Source organism: Photinus pyralis, unplaced genomic scaffold (assembly GCF_008802855.1).
Source record: "Photinus pyralis isolate 1611_PpyrPB1 unplaced genomic scaffold, Ppyr1.3 Ppyr1.4_LG10, whole genome shotgun sequence".
Lineage (NCBI taxonomy): Eukaryota > Metazoa > Arthropoda > Insecta > Coleoptera > Lampyridae > Photinus > Photinus pyralis.
In genome coordinates, this window is record NW_022170250.1 from 15,308,029 (window position 1) to 15,333,820 (window position 25,792).

Sequence of the window (25,792 nt, forward strand, 5' to 3'; positions counted from 1 at the left end):
ACAACAATCGAAAAGGAGATCGTCAACAATGAACGTGGCTGTTAAAACGCACCATGTCATTTAAATTGTACAGGGTGGCCAACTAAGAATGCGAGGTACTGTATCTGGGAACCTGTCCATCGTAGAGGCTTGCGGTAAAAAAATTTATTACTAAAACGGCCACGAGCAAAACCTGGAAAATATTTTTAAGTTTCTGAAATGACCGCTAGAGGGCGTAACTGCAATCTGGAATCTAAAAAAGTGATGTTTCTGTGAATTCCGCTAAAGAAGACCCTGTATCTTCGAAACGGCTGAGCCGACTTAAACATTTTAGTTCAAAAGAGCTATTCTTCAGCTACAAATATTATACTATTTGAAGTTTTGTTAGTTTCACATATCACCGCTTGAGGGCTTTTTTCGACATTCCGACAGAAATGGTTAATTTTTTCAAAAAGATTAAATGCATTGGTGCGATTTTTTTTTATGAAAAAGTAGCTAAATGGTGCCTAAACAAGATCGCGAAAACTCCATCTCGATATCTTGAGATTTACGGCGGCATTCCTTCCTTCCTTTTTTAAATCGACCCACCTTAGGGCCACAAATTATATAATAAAAATAATTCCGGAAAAATTAGCTTAAAAAAATTAAATTTTGTGGGTATAAAATTTTCTTTGGCCTAAATTTTAGGTTAGGAACAAGATATCGAGATGCGGTTTTCGCGAGCTTGTTTAGGCATCATTTAGCTACTTTTTCATGAAAAAAAAATCAAACCAACGAATTAAATTTTTTTGAGAAAATTAACCATTTCTGTCGGAATGTCGAAAAAAAACCTCAAGCGGCGATATGTTAAACTAAAAAAACTTCAAATATTATAATATTTGTAGCCGAAGAATAACTCTGTTCAATTAAATCGAGTTTGTTAAAATCGGCTCAGTCGTTTCGAAGATACAGGGTGTTCTTTACGGAAACCTTTGAATACCCCCCACCACTTCATTTTTAGAGATACAGGAAAAATTGTCAAATAAAAAAGGTTCGGATTATCGTCATCTTCAAAGACCGGACATTTTTTTGTTAGGTTAATAGCGCGAAATTCACAGATAATCACTTTTTTAGATTCCAGATTGCAGTTACGCCCCCTAGCAGCTATTTCAAAAACTTAAAAATATTTTCCAGGTTTTTCTCGTGGCCGTTTTAGTAATAAATTTTTTTACCGCAAGCCTCTACGATGGACAGGTTCCCAGATACAGTACCTCGCATTCTTATTTGGCAACCCTGTACAAATGCACAAATGCAAAAAATAGTAAATTCAAACATTTAGAGTTCAAAAAATTACATAGGTGAGCAGCATATAAATTAAAGAAAATTTAAAAAAACAGAAACCATACACGAGATCTAACAGTTCTGCAAACATTAAGTATAATAAAAAGAAAGTTGTAAAAATTCACGAAATCTAGAAAAACTACGAAAAATTAGACTAATTCAGAAAAAAATTCAAAAAAATGAATTTAAAAAATCAAGAAATTCAAAACAATTCAGAAAAATCAGAAACGGAAAACATAAAACGTAAAAAATCAAAAAATCCAAGATTTAAGAACGATTACTAAAGCTCAAGTGAGAATTTGAAAAAATATTAAAAAGTTTAGATAATGTAAAAAATACACAACAGTTCAAAAATTTAAAAAAAAATCAGAATAATTAAAAGAAAATCGTAAAATGCAATGTGAAAATGTTTAAAACATGTTATAAATAGAAGATTTTGAAAAATTCGATTAAAAAACAAAGAATATGCCAAAATCACAACACATAGTATAAAACTCAAAAAAACTACAGAATACCTATCACAATCAGACAATAGGGTACAATTGAAGTATACGGTATAGTATCAGTGTGCTAGATAAGGATGCCTATCATGGGTATCTCGTGCTGTAAAGAAAACCAAAACATTCCGATTAGGTACTTCCGAAGATATGCGAAAAAAACCGAAATTTGCCGATTTTTTCCGATCTAATTTTAACAGATAAAATAAAAAGGGGGGCTTTACTGGTTAACGAGTTTATAACTGCGTAATCCTTTAGAAAAATTCTTTGTGTAAATCCACCTTAAATTCCATTAACTTTGTATGTTTGCATAATACCTTACATAACGGACACTCTGTAGCTCAAGTACGAGTAATTAATTACTGGGAGCCGAGAATAGGATTTTTCTTAATTGACGTCGCTTTGGGACTAAATTCATTTCGTAGGTGCCCACAAAGGAAATTAGTTCGAAAGTTGTAATCCGTGTTTTCGGATACTTTACGTAATACATCGGTTAAGGATAATCAGACATAATTAATTGTTTTTTATCAGTTTGAGCCGAGGAATGGAGATCCATTCAAGATTTTAATTAAAGAACCTCGCCTCCCCCCCCGTTTCATTATTCTAGCGCCTTCCAACATTCGTTTTGGAAAGATGATCCCACTTAATTTCTAGGGAATGTAATCAGTGCTGACGAATTCGATTTTTTTTCACGGAAAAGAAACAAATGTCATCGTTTTGCATTTCGGTTTAAGAATCTCAATATATTTTGATTATAAACCAATTTGACTAAATTGTCCCTTTCTTTTTCCGCCTGCGAAGAAGTTCTCTTCAAATTCAATTTTAATGGCCTCGCGTTTGAATATTCAAATTCGGGCGTTAATTTAATTATGATACTTTTTGCGCGAACCCGTCCGCCCCCTTTTTAATGGAAATTCGCATCGGAAAATATGAATTCGATTCGCCTTTTCGAGTGCATCATACACTTTTCATAACTTCCCAACGACAAAAACACCGAAGTCTAATAAATCACGCATTCGGCAATCGGCAAAAAAAAGCAAGCCGATTAATCATTCACAATTTCTGCGCCGGAAAAGGCCGGCGCGCAACAAAATTGTTAACTTTCCTTATACTTAAATTATTTAGATATCCTCCATATATTCTCCCAACAATAAAGTGAAGGATAAAAGTAATAAATAAGGCACTAAAAATCCTTTATCTTCTAAACGTGCCCGGAGAGGTGATCGTGGCTTGTTTTCCTTCGCCTGACGGGGGAGCTTTTTTTTTTTTGACTAATTGACACCACGCGCGATGCATTTTTATGAGTGCATTATAAATAGCTCAAAAGTGGTTAGACGGAGGAATGTCACAGTCTAATTTGCATAATAAAAGCCGTGGAGTAGATACATTGTCACAGCACGAAATGAGATTTATTTATACGCGCCGAGTTAACGTCCCCAAAAAAATCTCAGCCGCAAAAGGTCAAAGACTGCGAATTTTTTTCCACCTACCTCCACAGGCCTGCTTGAAGTCGTCGCAGCAGTCGCCGAGCTTCAGGCATGCATGGTCGCAGTAGCAGGGCTTGTCGCTGAGGTCCTCGATGATCGCGTTTATCGGCGCCTTTTGGACAACGCAAGAGGAGTCCCGACCCGGACAACACAATTTCGCCTCCTTACAGCTGCCACATTCCACACATCTTTGAGTCAGTAATGCGACCAGAACGCCCGACACCGCCAGGAGCCACATAATTGTACTGTGCCGTCGAGGAAGCACGCGCGCGAGTGTCTTGCAGAGGCCTGTGCGAGAAGGGCACCCCGTTGAGAGTCGCTGTCGAACAACGAGTGCGCCGTCAAGCAACTTTTCAGGTTTAGTTTTCTGTGGAGGGAGAACATCCCCTACTCATTTTCTAAAGTATATACGCGATATAAATACGGACGTTGACTATTTTAATCCCCGACCCGATCAATCCGTTCCGATCTACCTAATCATTGCACCCTCTAAAAGATTAGCGTGAAATCTCAACAGGTGGCCGGAGAGTTCTGTGCGTTGTACGGGTGAATTATTCAATGTACATGAAACGCGGGTGCTTGGGGTCATTGAGGGTTTAAAAGAGATAACGCTGCCTGGGACGGCTAAATCGGTCGCGAAGCTGGTGGTAATTCCAAAATAAGTCTACGAGGAGTTATTTATTGCTCGTCTCATTTGTTCTTGCGTTAGAGTGACTGGAAATTAACGTTTTGACGTTAACCAAAATTTAAGTAATAAATTCTGGAACCAATTTGCACTTTAATTAATTATTCGGTCATTAGAAATTTAAATTTGTTTCCATCGCCGGTTTCGCGATACAAAAACTCTAGAGGAGCACTTGCAGAATGCCCACGAAACTAATTGAAATAACCAATAGATGATAGATTTGAGCACAGGACAAATTTCGGATCTCGGGTCAGTTTGAATCGGACCGGCCATAATCAAAAGTTGCATTTGCATACTTATCACTTCGACATCTATGTTAAGACTGAAACTGAACACAATCCAATTTGCTTATATAGTTGCGACATTTATTCGGTAACTTCCTGTAGTAGATTTGTTATTACAATAGTTCTTTATTTTCGCGTTATAGGTTTCTTTCGCCTAGTTCTTTGTTTCGACGAAGGAGGTCGTGCAAATGTCTTCGATTCTATCCCAGTTGTGATGCATCCAAGTCGACAGCTCCCGCGCTAACGAAAGAGGGAAAAACACGAACTCGAAACACCAGCGTAGTAATACAAACCTCGCACTCAACAATGGCCGGAGGCCCTACGTTTGTGAAAGATCAGATTGCATTCACTCACTCCGCCGTACCGTCACCAATACGGCATGTATCTATAGGTCCTGGATACGGTAACCTTAGACTAAAGTTGTAGTTCGAGATAAATGCCGCTAAGTATCTTTATCACTTCGGCATATATCTCTGCAAAGGTGAAAAAGTTAATTATGCTCAAAAAAGGCAAATTCGTACACAAAGAATTGAAGTCGCTAATCAATCCAAATGAGTTAAAACAATGAAATGAAAATTAATAAGTGGTCAATCAGGGTCAATCTCAAACAAATCAAAACAGGAATCACGTTTACATTGCAAGCAAATAACAAATTCAAGAATCACTTTACCCTGCATTACAAACAGCTGAAGGCGACATAATTCAATATAAATATAAATATAATGGTAAAACGCAACTCAAGGTCACGGCCTTTTTTGAGGTAACTCAAGTTTCTCAACGGAATCAAGTAGTCCGTGAAAAGTTGAGGTGACATTAATTTGATTGATACACTCCTTCGCCCTTAAATTTGCAAATAAACGCCTAAATCATGCACCGATGACGTCACCAGTGAAGCGTATTTTGGCGATTTTGAATTAAATAGGGCGCGGGCACGTCCGTGAGGGGTCTTAAACTTTCTAAAATTTCCATCCGCATGTGTTAGAAGACTTTTGTCGCCACGAAAAGGCGTATTTTCCTTAATAAAATGAAGATTTTCCGCCATTTAAAAAAAAACTAAACGTCAAACTGATGGACGAGTCTATTTCAAGATAAACAAAGGGGTGTCCTAGGTCGGGACTTTATTTTAAGGAAAATTAATACAAATATGAAAAATTTAACACGAAATTGTCTTTAGGTTTGGTAAAAATCATCAAAGATGCTTTTTAACGCCAAGAATATAGCAACATACGACCTAAGTATATTGTCGAGGTTTAATGTCAGGCCCTCCCTTTAAACTCGCCATCCACGGTGGCAAACGACGTTTACCAAAGGCCAAAACACACTACACTTTTTTGCACACCAATTCCGAGCGGGCCGAAGGCGATTTCGGTAAAGCTCGGGCCCTCCCTTAGACTCACCTCTCTACGTTCACGGTGGCAAACGACGTTTACCAAAGACCAAAGACACACTACACTTTTTTGTACACCAATGCCGAGCGAGCCGAAGGCGAGTTCGGCATAGCTCGGGCCCTCCCTCCGACTCACCTCCCTACGTCCACGGTGGCAAACGACGTTTACCAAAGATCAAAGACACACTACACTTTTTTGCACACCAATGCCGAGCGAGCCGAAGGCGAGTTCGGCAGAGCTCGGGCCCTCCCTCACACTCGCCTCTCTACGTCCACGGTGGCAAACGACGTTTACCAAAGATCAAAGACACTACACTTTTTTGTACACCAATGCCGAGCGAGCCGAAGGCGATTTCAGCAAAGCTCGGGCCCTCTCTTAGACTCACCTCTCTACGTTCACGGTGGCAAACGACGTTTACCAAAGACCAAAGACACACTACACTTTTTTGTACACCAATGCCGAGCGAGCCGAAGGCGATTTCAGCAAAGCTCGGGCCCTCTCTTAGACTCGCCTCTCTACGTCCACGGTGGCAAACGACGTTTACCAAAGATCAAAGACACACTACACTTTTTTGCACACCAATGCCGAGCGAGCCGAAGGGCTCTCCGGTACACTCGCTCCTCAACGTCGATTAACCAACCGCCGTCCCGAATATCGGGGTTGATAAACGTCAAGGTCACGTTCTAAAAGTTGACTACCTCAAGATTTTTTGACGAGATTTTGACAGCTGTCAAAAAGTTGAGGTGACAGTGCCTGTAACCATGGTCTTATCCTCATTTTTCGATTGACATAGGTACTCCTTCACCCTCAAAATCGCAAAAAAAAACCCAGGCGCCAATGACGTCATCGGTGAGTCGTTTTTTGACGATTTTGAAGTAAATAGGGTGCGGAAAGGTTCCGCGAGAGGTCTTAAAATTTCCGAGCGAGCCGAAGGCGATTTCAGCAAAGCTCGGGCCCTCTCTTAGACTCACCTCTCTACGTTCACGGTGGCAAACGACGTTTACCAAAGACCAAAGACACACTACACTTTTTTGTACACCAATGCCGAGCGAGCCGAAGGCGAGTTCGGCATAGCTCGGGCCCTCCCTCCGACTCACCTCCCTACGTCCACGGTGGCAAACGACGTTTACCAAAGATCAAAGACACACTACACTTTTTTGCACACCAATGCCGAGCGAGCCGAAGGCGAGTTCGGCAGAGCTCGGGCCCTCCCTCACACTCGCCTCTCTACGTCCACGGTGGCAAACGACGTTTACCAAAGATCAAAGACACTACACTTTTTTGTACACCAATGCCGAGCGAGCCGAAGGCGATTTCAGCAAAGCTCGGGCCCTCTCTTAGACTCGCCTCTCTACGCCACGGTGGCAAACGACGTTTACCAAAGACCAAAGACACACTACACTTTTTTGTACACCAATGCCGAGCGAGCCGAAGGCGATTTCAGCAAAGCTCGGGCCCTCTCTTAGACTCGCCTCTCTACGTCCACGGTGGCAAACGACGTTTACCAAAGATCAAAGACACACTACACTTTTTTGCACACCAATGCCGAGCGAGCTCTACCCACCATTTCCCTTCTATACAGACCAACATTATTTGAATTGCTGACATCGAAATTAATACATTTTGTTGAATAATAAACCCATTGTTTCCCATGCGAATACTTTCGAATGGTGTCTCTGTATATGCCAACGGTACTTGTCGTTTGAACGGTGTCTCGATCTACGCCAACGGTACTTCTTGTTTGGAATTTGAAATCGGACATCTCACAGTTTATGTTGCTCACGCGTCTTACTTTTCCCCTCGGTAAAGTTTCTGCTTTCGCATTGCTCACATGCAAATTTATCTTTGCGACGCCATTACTTTTCTTGACTTTCGTCATTTATTGTTTTGGCTTTCCATTTATCTTTGGATTGGTTTCCCTCTTTCTTTCCGTCTGTGGCTGTTGCTCCATTGAAGCGTTTTTACGGATCTGTATTTGCACATAAACAGTACGAGGTATTTTAGATCATTACGCGGTTTTCTGTTCTTAATACGTTTGTTTTTTAGGGCTTTACCTTCCGTCACAGTTTACCTTCTATTCTAGAGACCTAGATTTTCCCAAGGGTCCTGTTAAAAAGTCCCTAGACTGTCTGAGTCCTGTTGCTTGTTGTCACTCAGCCTGAAATTAACTGGGCAACCAGTTTTTAATCGAAGCCTAGCCCTGACGACGGAAGGAGCAATTCCTAGGGTCAGCACTCCAAATTTTACCTTCACTCAACCCTCAAGTCCTGTCTTCCCTCTCGTTTCCCCATAGTTTTCTTTTACATTCGCATCATTCTTTCTTTTGGATTACCTTTTACGTTATGACCTACTTGGATTTTACTTACCACATACGCAGTAAGTCAATGACTTCGCAATGTTACTTGAACCCGCCATTTTAGGCAAATTGACAGTAGCGAACGCATGCGATAGATGAGTTTCTACATTACCTGCTTGAAAATTCTACTAATTCTACCTGATGCTGCGTACTTTGCTTTTGTTGTTACCAAAGATTTGACTATACTGATATCGAGGTCATTGCTACGAATATTCATTTCTTACGTCTTACGTCTTTTGCTTTTATACCCGAATTTGTACGAGAAATACTTAGTCGAGTCAAAATGTTGCTTTTGCTAGTGTAAAGTCATTCGAATTTAAATTTTTTTGAGTATTCATTACAGATTTAGTAACCGATTGCCGAGTGTCAGAGGTCAAAAGCAATATTTTATCCGCGGGGCTATTCACTGCCCCTTTTATTTTGTTTGTTGTGTTGTTTTCTGTTACAGGAAAGGTTGAACACGCTCTTTTGAGCTCACAAGGTTGCGATCCGAAATTCAAAGGTAATTTTTTTTTAATTTTCGTGGACGCCTTTCCGTGTGCTGATCTCAGGGTAATTTTGTTACTTTTGCCCAAAGTGTTCGCCCATAGTACATAGCGTAAATTCCTACAAGTCTTATTCTCTCATAACGTAAGATTACCCTCATCCGTGTTACATCTGTATCTGACATTAGAGCCGCTGCTTGAACAGAAGCCCACGCCGAAGCTCCATTAACCCCGGCGCGCTCATCGGCGAAAGCTACCATTCTAAATGGCAAACAAACTGCTTCTAGAAGATTCTCGAGGATTGGCATATAATATTTCATAGAAAAAATTGATCACATCTACGTGTATACCTTATCGACAAGATGGCGCCCTGTTGATAACGTTCTAAAAAATACGCTACGCTACCCCCCTCCTAAAACTGTTGTGTACAAAATTTTATTCCAGCCGGTTCAGCGGTTTAGCAGGAAACAGACCGAGAGATAGGTCCCGGCCGACAGACAGACAGGCCGACAGATATACAGAAGACAAACAGAGATTTTGTTTGATTCGTATTCCTGATGCTTCAAAACGTGTATTTTCGTCAAAAAAGTGGGGAGGGGGGTTATCTTTACACACAATGCAATACGTCCCTTACTAACGTGAGGGTAGTAACAAAATAATACTCCTTTTGTGTGTGAATATTTCAACAGTAAGAACTAGGAAAACGTTATATGTACTGAACCGTTTTTGTTTTTCTTGAACGATTTGCTTTCATTTTATCGCTAGCCAACTGCAAACTATCGCAAACTTTATCACGTTCCCTGCAGTTTTTTCCTGACCGGGTTTTATAGAATCGTATGTCAATCTGAGTTCCCCGCCAAACAACACGCACTGTCTTGTGGTCCCTTGCACTACAGAACAGTTCCACATCAGGAATAAATGCAAGAATAAATCACGTTGGTGTTCGAACACAACTTTTGACAGGTACTTCCCTATTATCGTATTCATATGTTAATTTCCACTAACAGTGCCTTGAGGGCGTGCAATAGTGGATCTGGTCTTCGAATCTGCTGAAAAGCTACCAGAACGTGTGCCTGTTCGCTTGTTGAAATAATCATGTAAGAAAAATCGAAATGTTGTAAAATTCCTCCGTTAGATGTCACTGAATGTTGTCCTTTGAAATTAGATCCCTTTTTAGTGCTTCTCCTTGCCGCTATGAAAACACGATCTCGTATTTCACGAGAAATTGTTTCCTAGACCTTTACCAGAACACATAACCACACATTAATCCAGAATCGTATTCCGTGTATTCCACACCCGAGCATTTATTAATTATCCCCACAACTTTTCGTTTGTTTCATTATTCATTTCTCATCATCTGTTAATTTTTATTTAGTTTTGATTCGAACACGCAGTTCTACCAACCTTTGCAACTAAGCGTCCCTAGGTATTTTTTGTATATAAAATAGCCAAAGCGGATTTTAAAGTCCTGTGGTATTTTATGTGTGTTTACGCGACAGTTCACAGTGTTTTTTACTTTCGGAGCGAACCAATGAAATTACTTGAAGGGTATAATTGGTCCATCAAAGAATTGTAATGGACTTACCCTTTCAAGGGAGACAAAACGCGAACGTCGCCATCTAAACTTCGGGAAACTTTAAATCTCGTTTACTGAAATGCAATAACTACCAAATGCGATTAGCTAAGACCTTTCGTAATTGACGACCCTGTATAAAGTGTCCTTATGTCTGCTTGTCGCGCGCCAAACGTCAAATCCGTCACGGACAATGGAACGCTTGGTTCTTCCAATGCTAGGTCTCGCCTTCGGTTACGTTATGGTAAGATTGGAACACGTGTTACATCGTCTGGAAGACGAACGCGGGCTGGATAGCGATGACGAAGACGACCACGCCGAACTGCTCGTGGACGAACCTCTAGGCGAAGGTGACGGTTTGTTACCTTCCTCCAGCACACGGCGAGATATTAATAACTTTTCGTACCCGTAGCCGGTTTTAACATTGGAGAAATCGTACCAGTTTCGCCCACCAGATCGATCTGCAGAAGGAGACTGAACCTGAACGGGATGATGCACAGACGACGGTAACGTCCCTCGCGCGGTTACCGCGTTTAAATCTAAGATTTACACCGTAGGAGGACCACCAGCGAATCGCCCGTCAGAAGTAGAAGTCCTATTAAAAGGAGGCGTACAACCTACAGCTAAATCTGTGTATGTGCAAACGGTAAACGAATAAACTGATATTTGGCCGCATTCCATTTATCCGTAATTTTTACCGAACATTGCACTGTCCGCAGATTAATTCGACTGATGGGAATTGTGTAAACAGTCACAAATGCGTTTCTATTAGACGCTCGCTCGTAATTTAATCGCGTAAATGTCACCGAAACCAGAGGCCGCTACTTGCAACCCCACATTGCTGCGGTTTTGGCTACCAACCGCACACTTTTATTATTGCTAGTCCAATTGAAATGTCTGTTGGTGGCTTTGAGCGTGTTAGATTCGTGGTAAATTGAGTGCAATATGTCACATGCACATAATTATCCAACGAGAAATTGGTAAAGGAAGACGTTTCCAAGCGACAAAGGTTTGCTAGACAAAAAGTGGCACAAAAACCAACAAACCGCAATTATATATTAAAATATGAAACGCGTATTTATTCCAGTGTATGTTTGACTAACCGTTTATTTCGTGGAGGAAGTACATCATACAGTTCCGATCCTTCGCTGTATATGTTTCTCTCTCTCGCATCCGCTGCGGGACGGTGTGTGAGCAATATAGAACGGGGGTCTCTAATTACCTTTTTTTCTGTTTCGTATACTTTTCGTGTTAAATTATAAATAAATAAATAAATTTTACTTAATACCTCATTTATATTGTACGATTCGACATGTTGGATTTGTATATGTCTCTTGCATTTTGTTCTCAGTTGATTAATTTCTTGCTTTTGTGTGTTATACCAGTATTTTTTGCCCAAAGAAGGATTTCTCCTGGCGCCTTGTTGTGTGCGTAATATAATTCATTTAATCTTGTCTTTTCTTACGCAATCGTTCTCCTTATAGCTACTATACAGGGTGATTCCTATAGTACCTGCCACCGTTTGGGAGCGTGTAGGTGGTGCGTAGGGGAGTATTTTGATATAGGACACTTGGGGTCGAAAATCTAAAATAAGGGTGCCCGAGCCAAATTTACCTTCTGGAATTTCGCGCCTGTAGGTAGGCAACCCAACCGGCCGGCGGTGCACACGGAGCGATCTCAGGCGGCGATGTGTGGCTTGACACTTGATCAGAATTTTGTTTAAACCCAAATCTAAAATAAGGGTGCCAGAGCCAAATTTACCTTCTGGAATTTCGCGCCTGTAGGTAGGCAACCCAACCGGCCGGCGGTGCACACGGAGCGATCTCAGGCGGCGATGTGTGGCTGACACTTGATCAGAATTTTGTTTAAACCCAAATCTAAAATAAGGGTGCCAGAGCCAAATTTACCTTCTGGAATTTCGCGCCTGTAGGTAGGCAACCCAACCGGCCGGCGGTGCACACGGAGCGATCTCAGGCGGCGATGTGTGGCTGACACTTGATCAGAAACCCACGGGGGTTTAGACACAATTCTGATCAAGTGTCAGCCACACATCGCCGCCTGAGATCGCTCCGTGTGCACCGCCGGCCGGTTGGGTTGCCTACCTACAGGCGCGAAATTCCAGAAGGTAAATTTGGCTCTGGCACGCTTATTTTAGATTTCCGACCCCAAATCAAAATCCCGTCTGCAACGACGCGTATCAAGTGAATAAACACTATGGCAATAGTATAATAATAGTTGGCTAGATGTAGGAAGTGCATTGAGAACAACGGTGGCCACGTTGAACACTTGTAAACGTTATTGCTTTTGACTGTCGTTTTCCCTCCTTCCCTCCCATGTCGCTTCCTCGCGCTAACTCGCTCTGCATCGCTCCGCGCGAAACGTCGGTCGGTTGGGTTGCCTACATACAGGCGTGAAATTCCAGAAGATAAATTTGGTTCTGGCGCCCTTATTTTAGATTTCCGACCCCAAGTGTCCTATATCAAAATACTCCCCTAGGCACCCCCTATACGCTCCCAAACGGTGGCAGGTACTATAGGAATCACCCTGTATATACCACAGCTGACTCATCCGTAAGCTTATCCGCCATTTTGGAGTCCACTGACTGTTAACTCTTGCAAAACGTTGCATGTTTTGTCTTTTCTATTGATCTTTATTAATTCATATTAAACAGTTTTTCTGTGCCAAGATTTGAACTGCCAGTGGGCTGCAAAATGGCAGACAAGTCTGCTACCACAGAATACGGCCTTCTCAGAATAGAAACAGCAATGTTACAAATTTGTATGGTATTTTGGCGGACCCTGGTGGGTGTACTGTGAACTAAAGCATCAAAATCAGAGTAGCGCCATCTGGTGACCAGCTTCTAAATCCATGAAGTAATTTCCCCAATTCGATCTAAATCACAAATATAGATAAAGAATACACAGTTGTTAAATTGCAAGTGTATTTAGATACAATCACATTACATTATTTAACACAGACATCTTAAATTACATGTTTACAAATTACATATAAAACTCAGAAGTAAGTGCAACTTACGCTTTGTAGAAGTTAACACTTTGCAAAAAGATCCTTACGTAACGAGTTGTCCTACGAAATATTTGGTTTTAATTGCTGTTTGGATTACATATTTTTGTTAAAAAATATCTTTAGAACTAATTTTTTTGTTCCAAGAGGTGATAAAACCGTTTCAGCAAATTGTCACACAAGTTTTTGACAACAAATGTTAACTTGATCCTGGTGCTTACTGGTTACTTGAGAAGCGAGGGTGGAAGTTGTTGAATTATCTAAAACGAATTACAATATAAGTATCTACATCTATATAAATATAAAACTCAAGTCTACACCCTTTTGCGCCTATAGGTACAGTTGGTAATAATTCTGCGTCAATTTGTACCTGTTACTTACCTTGCATAAATAGGAAAGAAATAACAGCACATTTCAACCCTCTTCGCGTTTCAAGCACAAAACAATCTGTTTCAAAATGTGGGAAACGATGCCTTTTTGATATTTTATTGTTACAATCAGCCACACAACACTTTTTACGGTCACATAACTTGTTCATATTTTAAATCTTTCAAAAGTCAAAATTGACATGTGTAAAACCTGTGTACGTATAAAATCGACGGTAAAAATATTTCCTGTAGCGAGAAAAATTACAGGTTTTGCAAAAAAATATTTGAGTCTGCGATAAATAGTTCTCCGTACAACCACGGGAAACGCTGTAATCAGTGACAATTTAGCGCCATTTATGTTTCTGTTCTGTGAAGGTCTTATTCTGTGTCTGCTACTTTAATCGAGTTCTGTAGTTTTCCTCAATTCCCTTCCCGACTGTGTCTCACGTCTCAACACTTACAAACAGCCGACATAGCAGGAACCTATTCATACCATCCAGTCCGACTCGATTGCAACCCAGATTTGAAGGTGGTATGAAACGTCCATCCACATATAGAGATGAACTGCGCGTTTCAAAGCTAAGCGCGGATGCCGCAGGTGAGAGAGAAGAGTTGCTTAAGAAAGTAAATTTTTAAATCGTACGTCGTTCGTTTACGACGGAAAAGTTGGTTGCAGTTCTTTACGTTTCTGTTGATTCGGTTTTAAGAAGAGTGAGGTTATGTTTGTTACATTAACAGTATTCGCCTATTCGATCTTCACGGTGATAATCAGATAGCAAAGTGTTCTTACTTTCATACATTTTTATGTACTGAAGATCACGGTGGGACAGTACAAAATAAATGTAGGTTATGGCATTGTTGTATAGTATGCGTACGGACTTGTTGTTTGCAAAATAAAATTTTCACCTTGAAGAGTCACAGGGGTAGCAAAAACTGTAACCAAATGAGTTACGACACTCAACACCAGTGCCGAAACCTTGAAACCCCGAACGGGGGGCGAGCTAGCTATCCCGGGGGCGAGATTCTGCTAATAAAAACTTTTCGGTTTAGAATCTGTGTGTGATATATGAGTTGCGATTCACTGATTTCCACATATTTGGTCGTAACATTGAATTTACCTTACAAGGCCATTAATTTTTCGCCTTGCTCTTAGAAGAACTTTATTGCACCAAAGAGGAGTCGCACCCTGTGTATTTCACTCTTCTTCAGAATCTTGGTGCCTGCTTATTACCTGACCCATTGTTCAAAAAACTTGTTTTTAACCTATTTGTCACCCCTACATATTTTGTTGTTGTTATAATGTTACGTTATGCGTTCATATCATTACAAACAAATAATATTGCTATGCAATTTAGTTTTTTTTGTAAAGCCTAATTTTTTTCTTGTAATGTAATTTCGGCACTTTTGAATTTGGATGGCCCAATATTGATGGCACGAATGAACTCCTACGTTGTGTAATCGGTTCTTGTATGTGTTAGGACGTGAGACATAATCGGAAAGGGAATTAAATAAAAGACAGAACTTTTGTGCGTAAGAAATGACAAGAACATATAATTATATATTACGCACACCACAAGGCTATACCAGGGAAACCTTCTACGGGACAAAAACCCCGGCACAAGAACTGCAGCGCCCCACGAATAAGAAAGTAACAGATGCAACGAACAGTCAAACTGTATTAAGGCGGATCCACATTGGTAAATATTTGCGTTGTACGTTGAATTTGACACAAATTTGCTCGTGTGCGTAGAAATTCTTGTCAATGTGGACTGTATTTGTGTACGTTTTCGTGCCGCGCACAGTCCACATTGACAAAAATTTCGGCGCACACGAGCAAATTTGTGTCAAATTCAACACACAACGCAAATATTTACCAATGTGTATCCGCCTTTAGGTACTACTCTCACGGAATAGTTACTATGCAATCGATCAGAGCAACATAATCAACTCCTCGTGAATACAGAAATAAAAAACTAATAAAACAAAATAATGGCATAGTATAACAAATAATAAACAACGGTACTCAAAACAAAGGCATGAAGTACGCCATGATTGGATAGCGGTAGTTTATGCGAAATCAGCAAAATGTAAATAATATCATATATTGTGACAAGAAATTCAATGATTAATAGTTAGTACAAAAAAGAATAAAATGGTTACTACCTGTAAATACACCTTAAAACACCACAAACTAAATAATCAGGAAAACGTGATCAATCCATCGACCCCGTCACCATCTTCTTCATTCCGCCACCTTCTTTTTCCCCAAGCTTCGTTATGAAAATCCCCTAGTCCTCGACATCTGCGCAGAACCGTTGATTGGTTATATACAGAGCATATCATATTTTTGTTTCAGATGTAAAGGTGTGTTGCCTAACCATAAGGGTGGATTATCACACGTAAAACGTTAGACTCGCAATATTCGAAAACCAAACCGCACTAACGTGTAGCACTGACGATCGTATGTGCGTTACTTTAAAAACGAGTCATGGGTGGGGTCAACCTTTTTTTTCGTTTTTCTGGGAAAGGTAAAACATTACACTTGCAACATTCAAGCACTAACAGCACTAACAATCGTATGTGTGTCGAGTCATGGGTGGGGTCAACTTCACACAATATAGTTTGTGTTTCGTTTTTCTTGGAAAAATGAAATGCTGGAATCGCAATTTTTGAGCACAAAACAGCACTAATCTAGCACTAACAATCACTTGTGATTTCATCTAATTAAAAATGTATGAGCGGAGCTAACTTCACACTTGACTTTATTAGGAACAGCGAAACAATTTGAGATACTGTTTGTCTGGCACTTAACAGCACTAATATAGCACTAACGCCGCCGAGTGCGTTCGTTATCTCGATGAAAAAAAGTTGAGTGTGAAGTTATCCCCGCCCCGGTTTTTTTTATTTTTCTCATATTATATAGCAGCACTAACGATAAACTTCGAGCACTAACCGTTGAGACATTTTTGTCAAATTATTTCATGTGGGCGAAGCCAACTTCACGTGGGTCTTATTTTGCGCATGTCTACGGATAAAAAATAAAAAGAGAAAACCTTGCATTAAAAGGTCAAGGGACGGAAATCGATTAAAAGGAAGTTATAAGAGTGGGGGGAAACACGTCATCATTGGCTGTGGCGTAATAAAACAAAACTGGCGTCGTCTCTTCTGTTTTATGATAAGTCAAGTTTTCTCACATAACTGACCGCACCTTGGAAATAATATGATAGCGACTTCCGCCGCGTGCTATGCTATTTCCCACCACCGTTATATTCTCACCTCTGAGAGGTTCCACCCTGTATATACAACTTACGACGATACCACGAACTTATAAATTAAGATGAACTGCTAATGCTGAATTGACAAATGGCATGTGCACTCACTTGGCGCGAAATTCAAATCAACTAATAAACAAGCATTAACCTCACGTTTTCTAAATAAATTACTGTGACACATGTCAATTTCCCAGGCTGCAATAGTCTCAAAACTTGAGCACTAGGAAAATTCCTCAGGGCCATTTCTACCGCTATGCAACTGTTTGATCAGCAGTCCATCTTAATTTATAAGTTCGTGGACGATACATACACTTTTGAGAGTTGGCAACCATGCAATTTCTAGGTGGGAAAGGTGAGAAAAAGCTACCTGCGCCATCTAGAAAGTACGAACGGGGGTTACGTTTAGCATCCTGTCTTGAATGGCGGTCGTGAACACGTCGCTCCATAAATGTTTGTTGTTTGTTTAATATCACCATTAAACAGGAAAGGGCGCTGGCCAAATATTAGAGAAATAGTTAATTGGGAAAGAAAGTAGGATTAAGAAATAAAATTACATTGCATTATTTGTAAATGAGGACAATTTGCACACAACATTGACTAGGTTAGTTTTCAATTTGCAATTAACAGATTGCAATTAATTTGCCAATTGTTGTATAAAATTTTGTATATAAACAACGTAAAATGTAGAATAAATTACTATTGACACAAAAGTCGTTTAGTCACTCTACGTGAGCACGGGGCTTCCAAGTCTTTAAAATTCGGTGCATGAGACTGTGTACCACCCTGTGCTTACACTAAATAATATTGGGAGTAATCTCAATATTGTTCATGGTCCTTCGAGCCAACACCAGCGGCAGAAAATAAAAAGGTCCGTCAAGCCACCACCAGCGGCAGCAAAACCACTATTAGCAGTCAAGGATTTACGACCCTTGGACTTGAGCGAGAGGCACTGGGTAAGTGGAATTTTATTTTGACTAAAAAAGTCAAGGGAAACGGCGAAAAACAAAAGGATCCTACCTACTAACAAAAAGGCGATCAAGAGTCGCGTCGCTGATGCAGAAGAATGCCGGCGACAACAACTGGAGACTGATTCCTGTAGCAGGAAGGAGCAAACCATACAGCTTCAGTCCAACGTTAAGAGTCCGGGGGGACCCACGGATATCTGCGTGCGACAAACACAACGTTGCATTACAGAACAAGTTTTTGGAATTATTCGGGCCAGAACCAAATTTTCAGCATACGACACAACAACTACTACTAAAAAAAAAAAAGGGGGAAAAACGGTTCTGAAGTAAGAGGGGGTGTTGGTTTGGATTCTGTTTTAGTTACCAGAAGTTCAAATGGAGCAATTAAACGAACTCGCACGGAAACAACAGGAGATTGGTCAACAAATGTGTAAAATGTTAGCCAATATGAAGAAAGACTCAGCCTCCAGGAAAACCAGCGAATATATTGTGAAACATGACCGACAGCTAGAAGCTTATCAGGAAGGTATCGAAAAAAATCATAACGAAATTATCGAATTACAGATACAAAATCATGAGTATCACAGTACAAAGTACAGAGATCAGCTGCAAAAGGTCTACGACAACACGATAAATTATCTACAACAGTTACAGAATCAGCAGAAGAAGGAAGAGGATATTGAAGAAATGGATAACGAACAGGAGCTCCGAATAAAAAAACAGGAGGTTCGTCTAAAACAATTTAGAGGGATATTGTTTCAAATGGAAGAGGAAATAATGGAGCAGAACTTAAGACGCGCGAAACATTGCACCAAAGCAGAGAAGAAGTGGGAAGTAATATCAGAGCTTGAAGTGGACATTCAAGCAAACGAGGTGAGCTTCTCTCATGAGTATTTTAGAAAGGATCCAGTCACGAAAATGGAATTCGAATACGATAACATACAAGAAAAATTAAAAATGCTCACCAAAAAGGCAAGTATAAAGGCGACAAACAACATCGAGCTGCCCAAAATAAAAATACCAACGTTCCGAAGTGGATATGACAATTGGGCTCCCTTCCACGATTTGTTCGAGAAATTAATACATTCCAACGAGAAGTTATCGAACGCGGAGAAGATGCACTATCTGAAGGGGCATGTGGACGGAGAAGCAGCAAGACTTATACAGCATCTAATGATCTCGGAACAAAATTACGTAACAGCATGGAAGATCCTTCAAAACAGGTATAATAACAAAAGATTAATGGTAAATACGTTATTAGATAGAATCCTGGAATTCTCGAAAATGGAAACAGCGAAGGCATCTCGATTGAAATGGCTTCACGATACCATACATGAGTGTCTGGAGACAATATCAAATCTGGGAATGGATACATCGTCATGGGGTCCAATGGTAATTAGAATCACCACAAAGAAATGGGACTCAGAAACCAACAGGCTATTTGAGCAGTCACTAAAACAACCAAATGAAATCCCAGCATTAGGAGAAGTGATGCAGTTCATGCAGACGAGGTTCCAGTCCTTGGAGGCATCGGGGTCAATGCAGAGCAAGGATGCGAGTCCTAGGTACACCTGGGGAAACACGTCCACCATATCATGCCATTACTGCCAACAGGAGCATCGACTTGAACAATGCCTTAAGTTCAAGGGGCTATCAATCAACGACAGAAACAAGGAAGTAAGAGAAAGAAAAATATGTTTTAGGTGTTTAAAACACAACAGCGAGGAAAAATGCTACTCAGCGTACAGGTGTGCAGAATGCGGTTATCCACATCACACTTTACTTCACCAACCGTACAAACCAATAGCAGAGCGGGCAACACAAGCAAGCACAAGAACATCACACACTACAGTATCTAAAAGGAATTGTCAAACCCAAAAGGAAAACCAGGAAGTACTACTAGCAACAGCGATAGTACAAGCACAAGACCTCACTGGCGTACAGCAATTATTAAGAGTACTAGTGGACCCTGGATCACAAGCCTCGTTCATCACAGAAAAGGCAGCACAGCAGTTGAAGCTACCACGACAAAAAGCGAATGCAAGGGTATCAGGAATAGGTGGTTATGATCACACTAACGCAAAAACCAAGATAACGGTTCAATTACATCCAAGACAACCAAGTGAGTATGAGTTAACAACAGAACTAATCATTCTCACAAAGATAACCGAAAATCTACCACTGGCGTCGTTTGAGATGAACAAAGATCCATGGAAGAATGTGCTGTTAGCTGATCCCACGCTGAATAACTCCGGACCAATTGACATACTACTGGGTGCCGAGGAATACGCAAAGATCATACTACCGGGAGTCATGAAAGAAGGAAAATTAGTGGGTCAACAAACCGAATTTGGGTGGGTGATATCCGGGCAAACAAAGCACGGTGTCAACCAAGGCTATCAAATACTGGGCATGGTATCAACAATGGAAGAAGAGACACAACTATCCAAATACTGGGAAATAGAAGAAGCGACCATGGCTAATGGGTTCAATGAAGAAGACAAGAAGTGCGAAGACCACTATAAGGCAAACACTACACGCAGCCCCGATGGAAGATACACAGTCAAGATTCCATTCAAGAAGAATTCGATCAAATGGGGGCGATCCAGACCACTAGCAATAGCCAGGTTGTTGCAACTGGAGAAAAAACTAGCAGCAAACGACAAGATGCGTGAAGAATACAACGCGTTTCTACAAGAATACCTGGATTTGGGTCACATGGAAATGGTACAGGCACACTCAATCGAGGGCACACGCTATTACATACCACACCAACCAGTGATAAAGGAATCCAGTACTACAACGAAGATGAGAGTGGTGTTTGATGCATCAGCCAAAACGACGACCAGCGGAAGTTTAAATGAGATGATGTATGTGGGACCGAGGTTGCAGCCAGACATAGCCGATATATTACTAAGATGGAGAAAACATCAATATGCGTTCACAGCAGATATTAAAAAGATGTACCGCCAAATAAGGATACATCAAGACGATCGCCAGTTCCAGACTATAGTATGGAGATTCGAACGTAATCAGCCGATACGCGAATACCAGCTCAACACAGTAACATATGGAACAGCGGCAGCTCCATACTTAGCCATAAAGACACTACAACAGTTAGCAGAAGACGAAAAAGAAGAGTATCCATACGCAGCACGAGTCACGCTACAAGACTTCTATGTGGACGACATTTTATCTGGTGCTAACAGCATACCTCAAGTAGTACAATTGCAAAAAGAATTAACCAATATGCTAAAAAAAGGAGGGTTCCAGCTACATAAAAGGGCAGCCAATAAAGAAGAGATATTAACCACTATTCCCATGGAAGCTAGAGATCCTGCTGTAGCCGAGTTCAACAATGACGACCAGATCAAATCGTTGGGAATAAGATGGATACCAAACCAAGACATCTTTACGTTCAAATTCAAGGATGGCCAAGATAAACCAACCAAACGGAACATTTTGTCGGAAGTGGCCAAGATATTCGACCCTTTGGGTTGGCTGTCACCAATACTCCTAAATGCAAAACTACTCATACAAAGACTCTGGCTATCCAATACAGGCTGGGACGAAGAGGTGGCGGAATCAATCAAGATAGAATGGACAAACTTCAAAATCGATCTCAGTATGGTGGAATACTTACGGATACCTAGATGGATGCAGTACGATCAAGACCAAGAAAAAATAGAACTTCATGGGTTCTGTGATGCATCAGAAAAAGCGTATGGAGCAGTGGTGTACTCAAAAACAGGAAATGGGTGCATAAGTTTATTAATGTCAAAATCAAAAGTCGCCCCAGTACGAACCAGGCAAACGTTACCTAAATTGGAATTGTGTGCAGCAGTGCTACTAGCAAAGGTGCTAAAAAGAGTGACAGAAGCATTACAGATACCAAAAACAACAGTGTACGCGTGGACCGATTCCATGATCACACTCGCATGGATAAAAGGTGACGCAAACAAATGGAAAACCTTCGTGGGAAGTCGAGTGGCACAAATCACAAGCATGACCGCAAAAGAACAATGGAACCATGTGCGTACTAATGATAATCCTGCAGATCTGGTATCGCGAGGAACAACAACATCCAAATTAAAAAACAACACGTTATGGTGGAATGGACCCATATGGCTAAAAACAGATAAATGGAAACACAGTACAAGCGAATATCCTACAACAGAGGTAGAGAGCAAGAAAACTATGACAATAATAGTGAACAATAGGAACGAGCTAGCAGAAAGGTTTTCTTCACTAACACAACTAATTCGAGTGACAGCATACATCATTCGATTCATCAAGCATTGCAAAAAAATTACAGTAGCTGACGAACATTTAACAGTAGAAGAACTCAATACGGCATTAAAGAAACATATACAAGTAACACAACAGAATACATATCCAAGGGAAATACAAAAGTTAAGTAAGAAAGAACAAGTACACAAGGACAGCAAGTTAGAATCGCTCAATCCGTTTCAAGATGAAGACAGTTTACTTAGGGTAGGAGGGAGGTTACGCAATTCTTACTTATCATACAACGAAAAACATCCATACATTCTACCAGCAAACAGCCATCTAACACGACTACTGATTTTGGATGCACATCAAAAAACATTACATGGAGGTCTTCAAATAACATTAGCATATTTAAGAAGAAAATATTGGATTATCACCGGTAGAAGAACAGTTCGAGAAATCATCAACAAGTGCAATACATGCATAAGACATAAGGGACAAACATTACATCAAATAATGGGAGATCTGCCAGCATCCAGAATAACACCATCATCACCGTTCGAACATTGTGGAATTGACTATGCCGGTCCCATACAAGTAAGAGCATGGAAAGGCAGAGGCCATAAATCATACAAAGGATACATTGCAGTGTTTGTATGTCTAGCAACAAGAGCGATTCATTTAGAAGTTGTTAGTGACATAACATCGGAAACATTCATCGCGGCTTTCAGAAGATTTTCAGCAAGACGCGGTGGTTGCCAACACATATACAGCGACAACGGCACCAACTTCGTCGGAGCCAGCAATATGATACAGCAAGAAATTCAACAAATAGTACACAGTAGAGAAGTGCAAGAAACATCGGTGTCAACGGGAACTCAATGGCATTTCATTCCACCAGCAAGTCCACATATGGGAGGAATTTGGGAAAGTGGAGTTAAGTCCTTAAAACACCATTTAAGAAGAGTAATTGGGGAATCAACACTTACATATGAAGAATTAACTACATTAACTCATCAAATCGAAGCGTGCTTAAATTCAAGACCAATAGGAAAGTCCAACAGTGATGTAGTAGACGGAGGTACAACACTAACACCCGGTCACTTTCTAATAGGAAAACCAATAATAGAACCATTCGCGAAATCATCAGGTACAATAGAACTCAACTTAAGCAACAGATGGAAAATGGTACAAAACATGAAGAAACAATTCTGGAAAGCATGGACGACGGATTATTTGCATAATTTACAACAACGCTATAAATGGAAAACAAAAGAAGACAATCCAAAGATAAATGATGTATAGTACTCATCAAAGAGGACAACTTGAGTCCAGGGAAATGGCCACTTGCAAAAATCAAAGAATTACATCCATCAGAAGACGGCACTGTACGCATTGTTACCATCCAGAAGGCAGATGGGAAAGCATCAAAAAGGAGTATTCATCAACTAATACCAATCACGACAGAAGAAGGTAACACCGCAGAAAAAAATCAAACAGCAACATCACAACAACACGCATATGGATGCAATCTGAAAACATTCGTTATAAGCATACTAATGCTATTGGTCACAGTAACAGCAGAATACAATATTACATATCCAAAGCCAGGTTTCTACATTGAACACATGGGAGAAGTTCAAATTGAAAGAGGTATATTCCGAATCGATCTACAATACAACAAATCACGAATCAAAGAGGATATAAACGCAGCATTTCTAACGACTAGTAATTTCAAAGAGTTGTGCAAGAACGCAACAGAAATGACAGAAAACGTACAATGTACAGAATTGGTGCAACATATCGAGGATCAAGAAAATCAATTGAGATGGGTACAAGAGGGAATCAACTACATAAGTCAAACTCGTAAAAAAAGAGGTATCTTGGGGAATATATTAACGGCGATATTCGGTGTGAATGACGAAGTATACAAGGACATTGATGCGTTAAACAAGAATCAGCAAGAGTTAATGCGGAATTCAGAAAGACAATCCAAAATAATGTTGTCTACTATATCAAAATTTAAAGAGACAGAAAACCGCATCGAGAAGCAATTAGAGCGCTTCAACACTAAATTAAATGAAGCGATAAAAGCCATAAACCAGATGCAGAAATGGTATAAAACAATAGACGAAAACAGACTAAATATTCACATCTTAAGTACATATCAAACAGCAGTGAATCTAGTAACAGAAGTACACAATCACTACAGCAAAATAAGAAACATCCACTACAACCAAGGGAACTTTCAAGAACTTATATCAGAAACCCACATCAGAAGTATTATTACATCGGCAGAGCAGAAATTACCAAGCATCCTCAAGATTTTACCACATCCAATAATCAAAGTAACTACAAAACAAACAGTGGAAGTGATTCATGTGTTCGGGTTTTTTCTGGTGGCAGAGATCACGGTATACGTGATTATGAAAGTCACCCCAATTCCTATAAAAATTGAAAATTCTACGTTTTGGACCTTAAATGTCAATGAAGAAATGCTAGCTGTGGACTACAACAATCAACTATATTTCGAAATATCAAATGGCGGTCCACAACATCACAGTCCATTATTACAAGCACGACAACTACCTTACTCATTGCAATTATCTTGGCACTCGTCCTAGGAATAAGATTCTACATCCAGCACAGAAACAAATCACATACCAAGGACAACGATCACGAAGCAGTTCAGTTAGAACCATTATATTCAACTATTCCCGGGGAAACACAAAACTAAAAGATAGATTAGGGCGCGGCTGGCAGAATGTTTAATATCACCATTAAACAGGAAAGGGCGCTGGCCAAATATTAGAGAAATAGTTAATTGGGAAAGAAAGTAGGATTAAGAAATAAAATTACATTGCATTATTTGTAAATGAGGACAATTTGCACACAACATTGACTAGGTTAGTTTTCAATTTGCAATTAACAGATTGCAATTAATTTGCCAATTGTTGTATAAAATTTTGTATATAAACAACGTAAAATGTAGAATAAATTACTATTGACACAAAAGTCGTTTAGTCACTCTACGTGAGCACGGGGCTTCCAAGTCTTTAAAATTCGGTGCATGAGACTGTGTACCACCCTGTGCTTACACTAAATAATATTGGGAGTAATCTCAATATTGTTCATTGTTATTTTGTGTTATTTATAGCAGGTAGTAATTTTTGCATTTCTTTATATCGTATTGGTGTTTTGTATGCCGCATTTTATATTTTTTGGGTGTTTCAAACTTTGTTTTTGAAATTTACTTGGTTTAATCGCAATGCAGAATCATATGTGTGATACCGTTATGCTATTTGTAATTGTTTACGTTTTTGGTGTAATGCTTGCTTAATTTATGTTTATTGATGTTGATTACTTGGTCTTGTCCCTGAAGTAACATTCATGTAAGTTTTGATAATTTTATTTTAATATGTGGAAATTACCGATCCGTTTGATGTATGTACTGACTTGTTGTTTGTTACTAACAATTTTCTCCGTGAATGAAGCAGTCACGGGGGTGGTAAAATGTGTGGTCAAAATTGAGCTACGACACCTAATTCCGTGATTGTCTTCGAAATTCAACTGTAGGCTCGAAACCCCGAAACCAGAGGCGGGTTACCTATCTTGCAGGAGCGGGATTACGCTAATCAAAGCTCTTCAGTTTAGAATCTATGTGCGATAAATGAGTGACGATTCGATAATTTCCACATATCTTGTTCTTAGTTAAATTTGCCTACAAGGCCATGTAATTTTCCATCTTGCTTGTGACAAAATGACTTTATTGCATCAAAGATGAGTCACATCCTGTGTATTTCACCCTTTCTTAGAATCTTGGTACCTGCTTACCTGACCCATAATTCCCAAAACTTGTTTTTAACCTATATAACTTGA

General features: G+C 40.1%; 3 protein-coding genes across 4 annotated transcripts in view; 2 read left to right on the forward strand and 1 right to left on the reverse strand.

The window, feature by feature from the left end:
* Window positions 1–3,625, reverse strand: part of LOC116162013 (somatomedin-B and thrombospondin type-1 domain-containing protein) — a 151,345-nt gene extending 147,720 nt beyond the window's left edge. Inside the window, exon 1 of the mRNA XM_031475523.1 lies at window positions 3,287–3,625. Coding sequence (XP_031331383.1) covers window positions 3,287–3,521 — 235 coding nt within the window. The 5' untranslated portion in view covers window positions 3,522–3,625. The remainder of the gene's footprint in view (window positions 1–3,286) is intronic.
* A 6,588-nt stretch (window positions 3,626–10,213) lies between these two features.
* On the forward strand, window positions 10,214–10,729 carry LOC116160898. 2 transcript variants are annotated; one of them, XM_031474039.1, is made up of 3 exons: window positions 10,214–10,410; window positions 10,467–10,560; window positions 10,612–10,729. In XM_031474039.1, the coding sequence occupies exons 1-3, from the start codon at window positions 10,248–10,250 to the stop codon at window positions 10,679–10,681; spliced, it is 327 nt and encodes a 108-aa protein (XP_031329899.1). In that variant the 5' UTR covers window positions 10,214–10,247; the 3' UTR covers window positions 10,682–10,729. The 2 variants fall into 2 exon arrangements, with proteins under 2 accessions (XP_031329899.1, XP_031329900.1); XM_031474040.1 differs by having other exon boundaries at window positions 10,214–10,404.
* Window positions 10,730–17,797: 7,068 nt separating this feature from the next.
* Window positions 17,798–24,537, forward strand: LOC116162386. The gene is made up of 2 exons (XM_031476003.1): window positions 17,798–22,177; window positions 23,326–24,537. Exons 1-2 carry the CDS (start codon window positions 18,059–18,061, stop codon window positions 24,535–24,537), a joined length of 5,331 nt encoding a protein of 1,776 aa, XP_031331863.1. The 5' UTR covers window positions 17,798–18,058.
* The last annotated feature ends 1,255 nt before the right edge of the window (window positions 24,538–25,792 follow it).

Bases quoted from the DNA above. Each gene is read 5' to 3' on its own strand.
- LOC116162386 (XM_031476003.1), top strand. From the start codon at position 18,059: ATGGAGCAATTAAACGAACTCGCACGGAAACAACAGGAGATTGGTCAA. The intron at 22,178-23,325 runs GTAGGAGGGAGG...ACCATCCAGAAG, and splicing joins ATGAAGACAGTTTACTTAGG to GCAGATGGGAAAGCATCAAA.
- LOC116160898 (XM_031474039.1), top strand. From the start codon at position 10,248: ATGGAACGCTTGGTTCTTCCAATGCTAGGTCTCGCCTTCGGTTACGTT. The intron at 10,411-10,466 runs GTTTGTTACCTT...TCGTACCCGTAG, and splicing joins ACCTCTAGGCGAAGGTGACG to CCGGTTTTAACATTGGAGAA. The intron at 10,561-10,611 runs GTAACGTCCCTC...TTTACACCGTAG, and splicing joins GGGATGATGCACAGACGACG to GAGGACCACCAGCGAATCGC.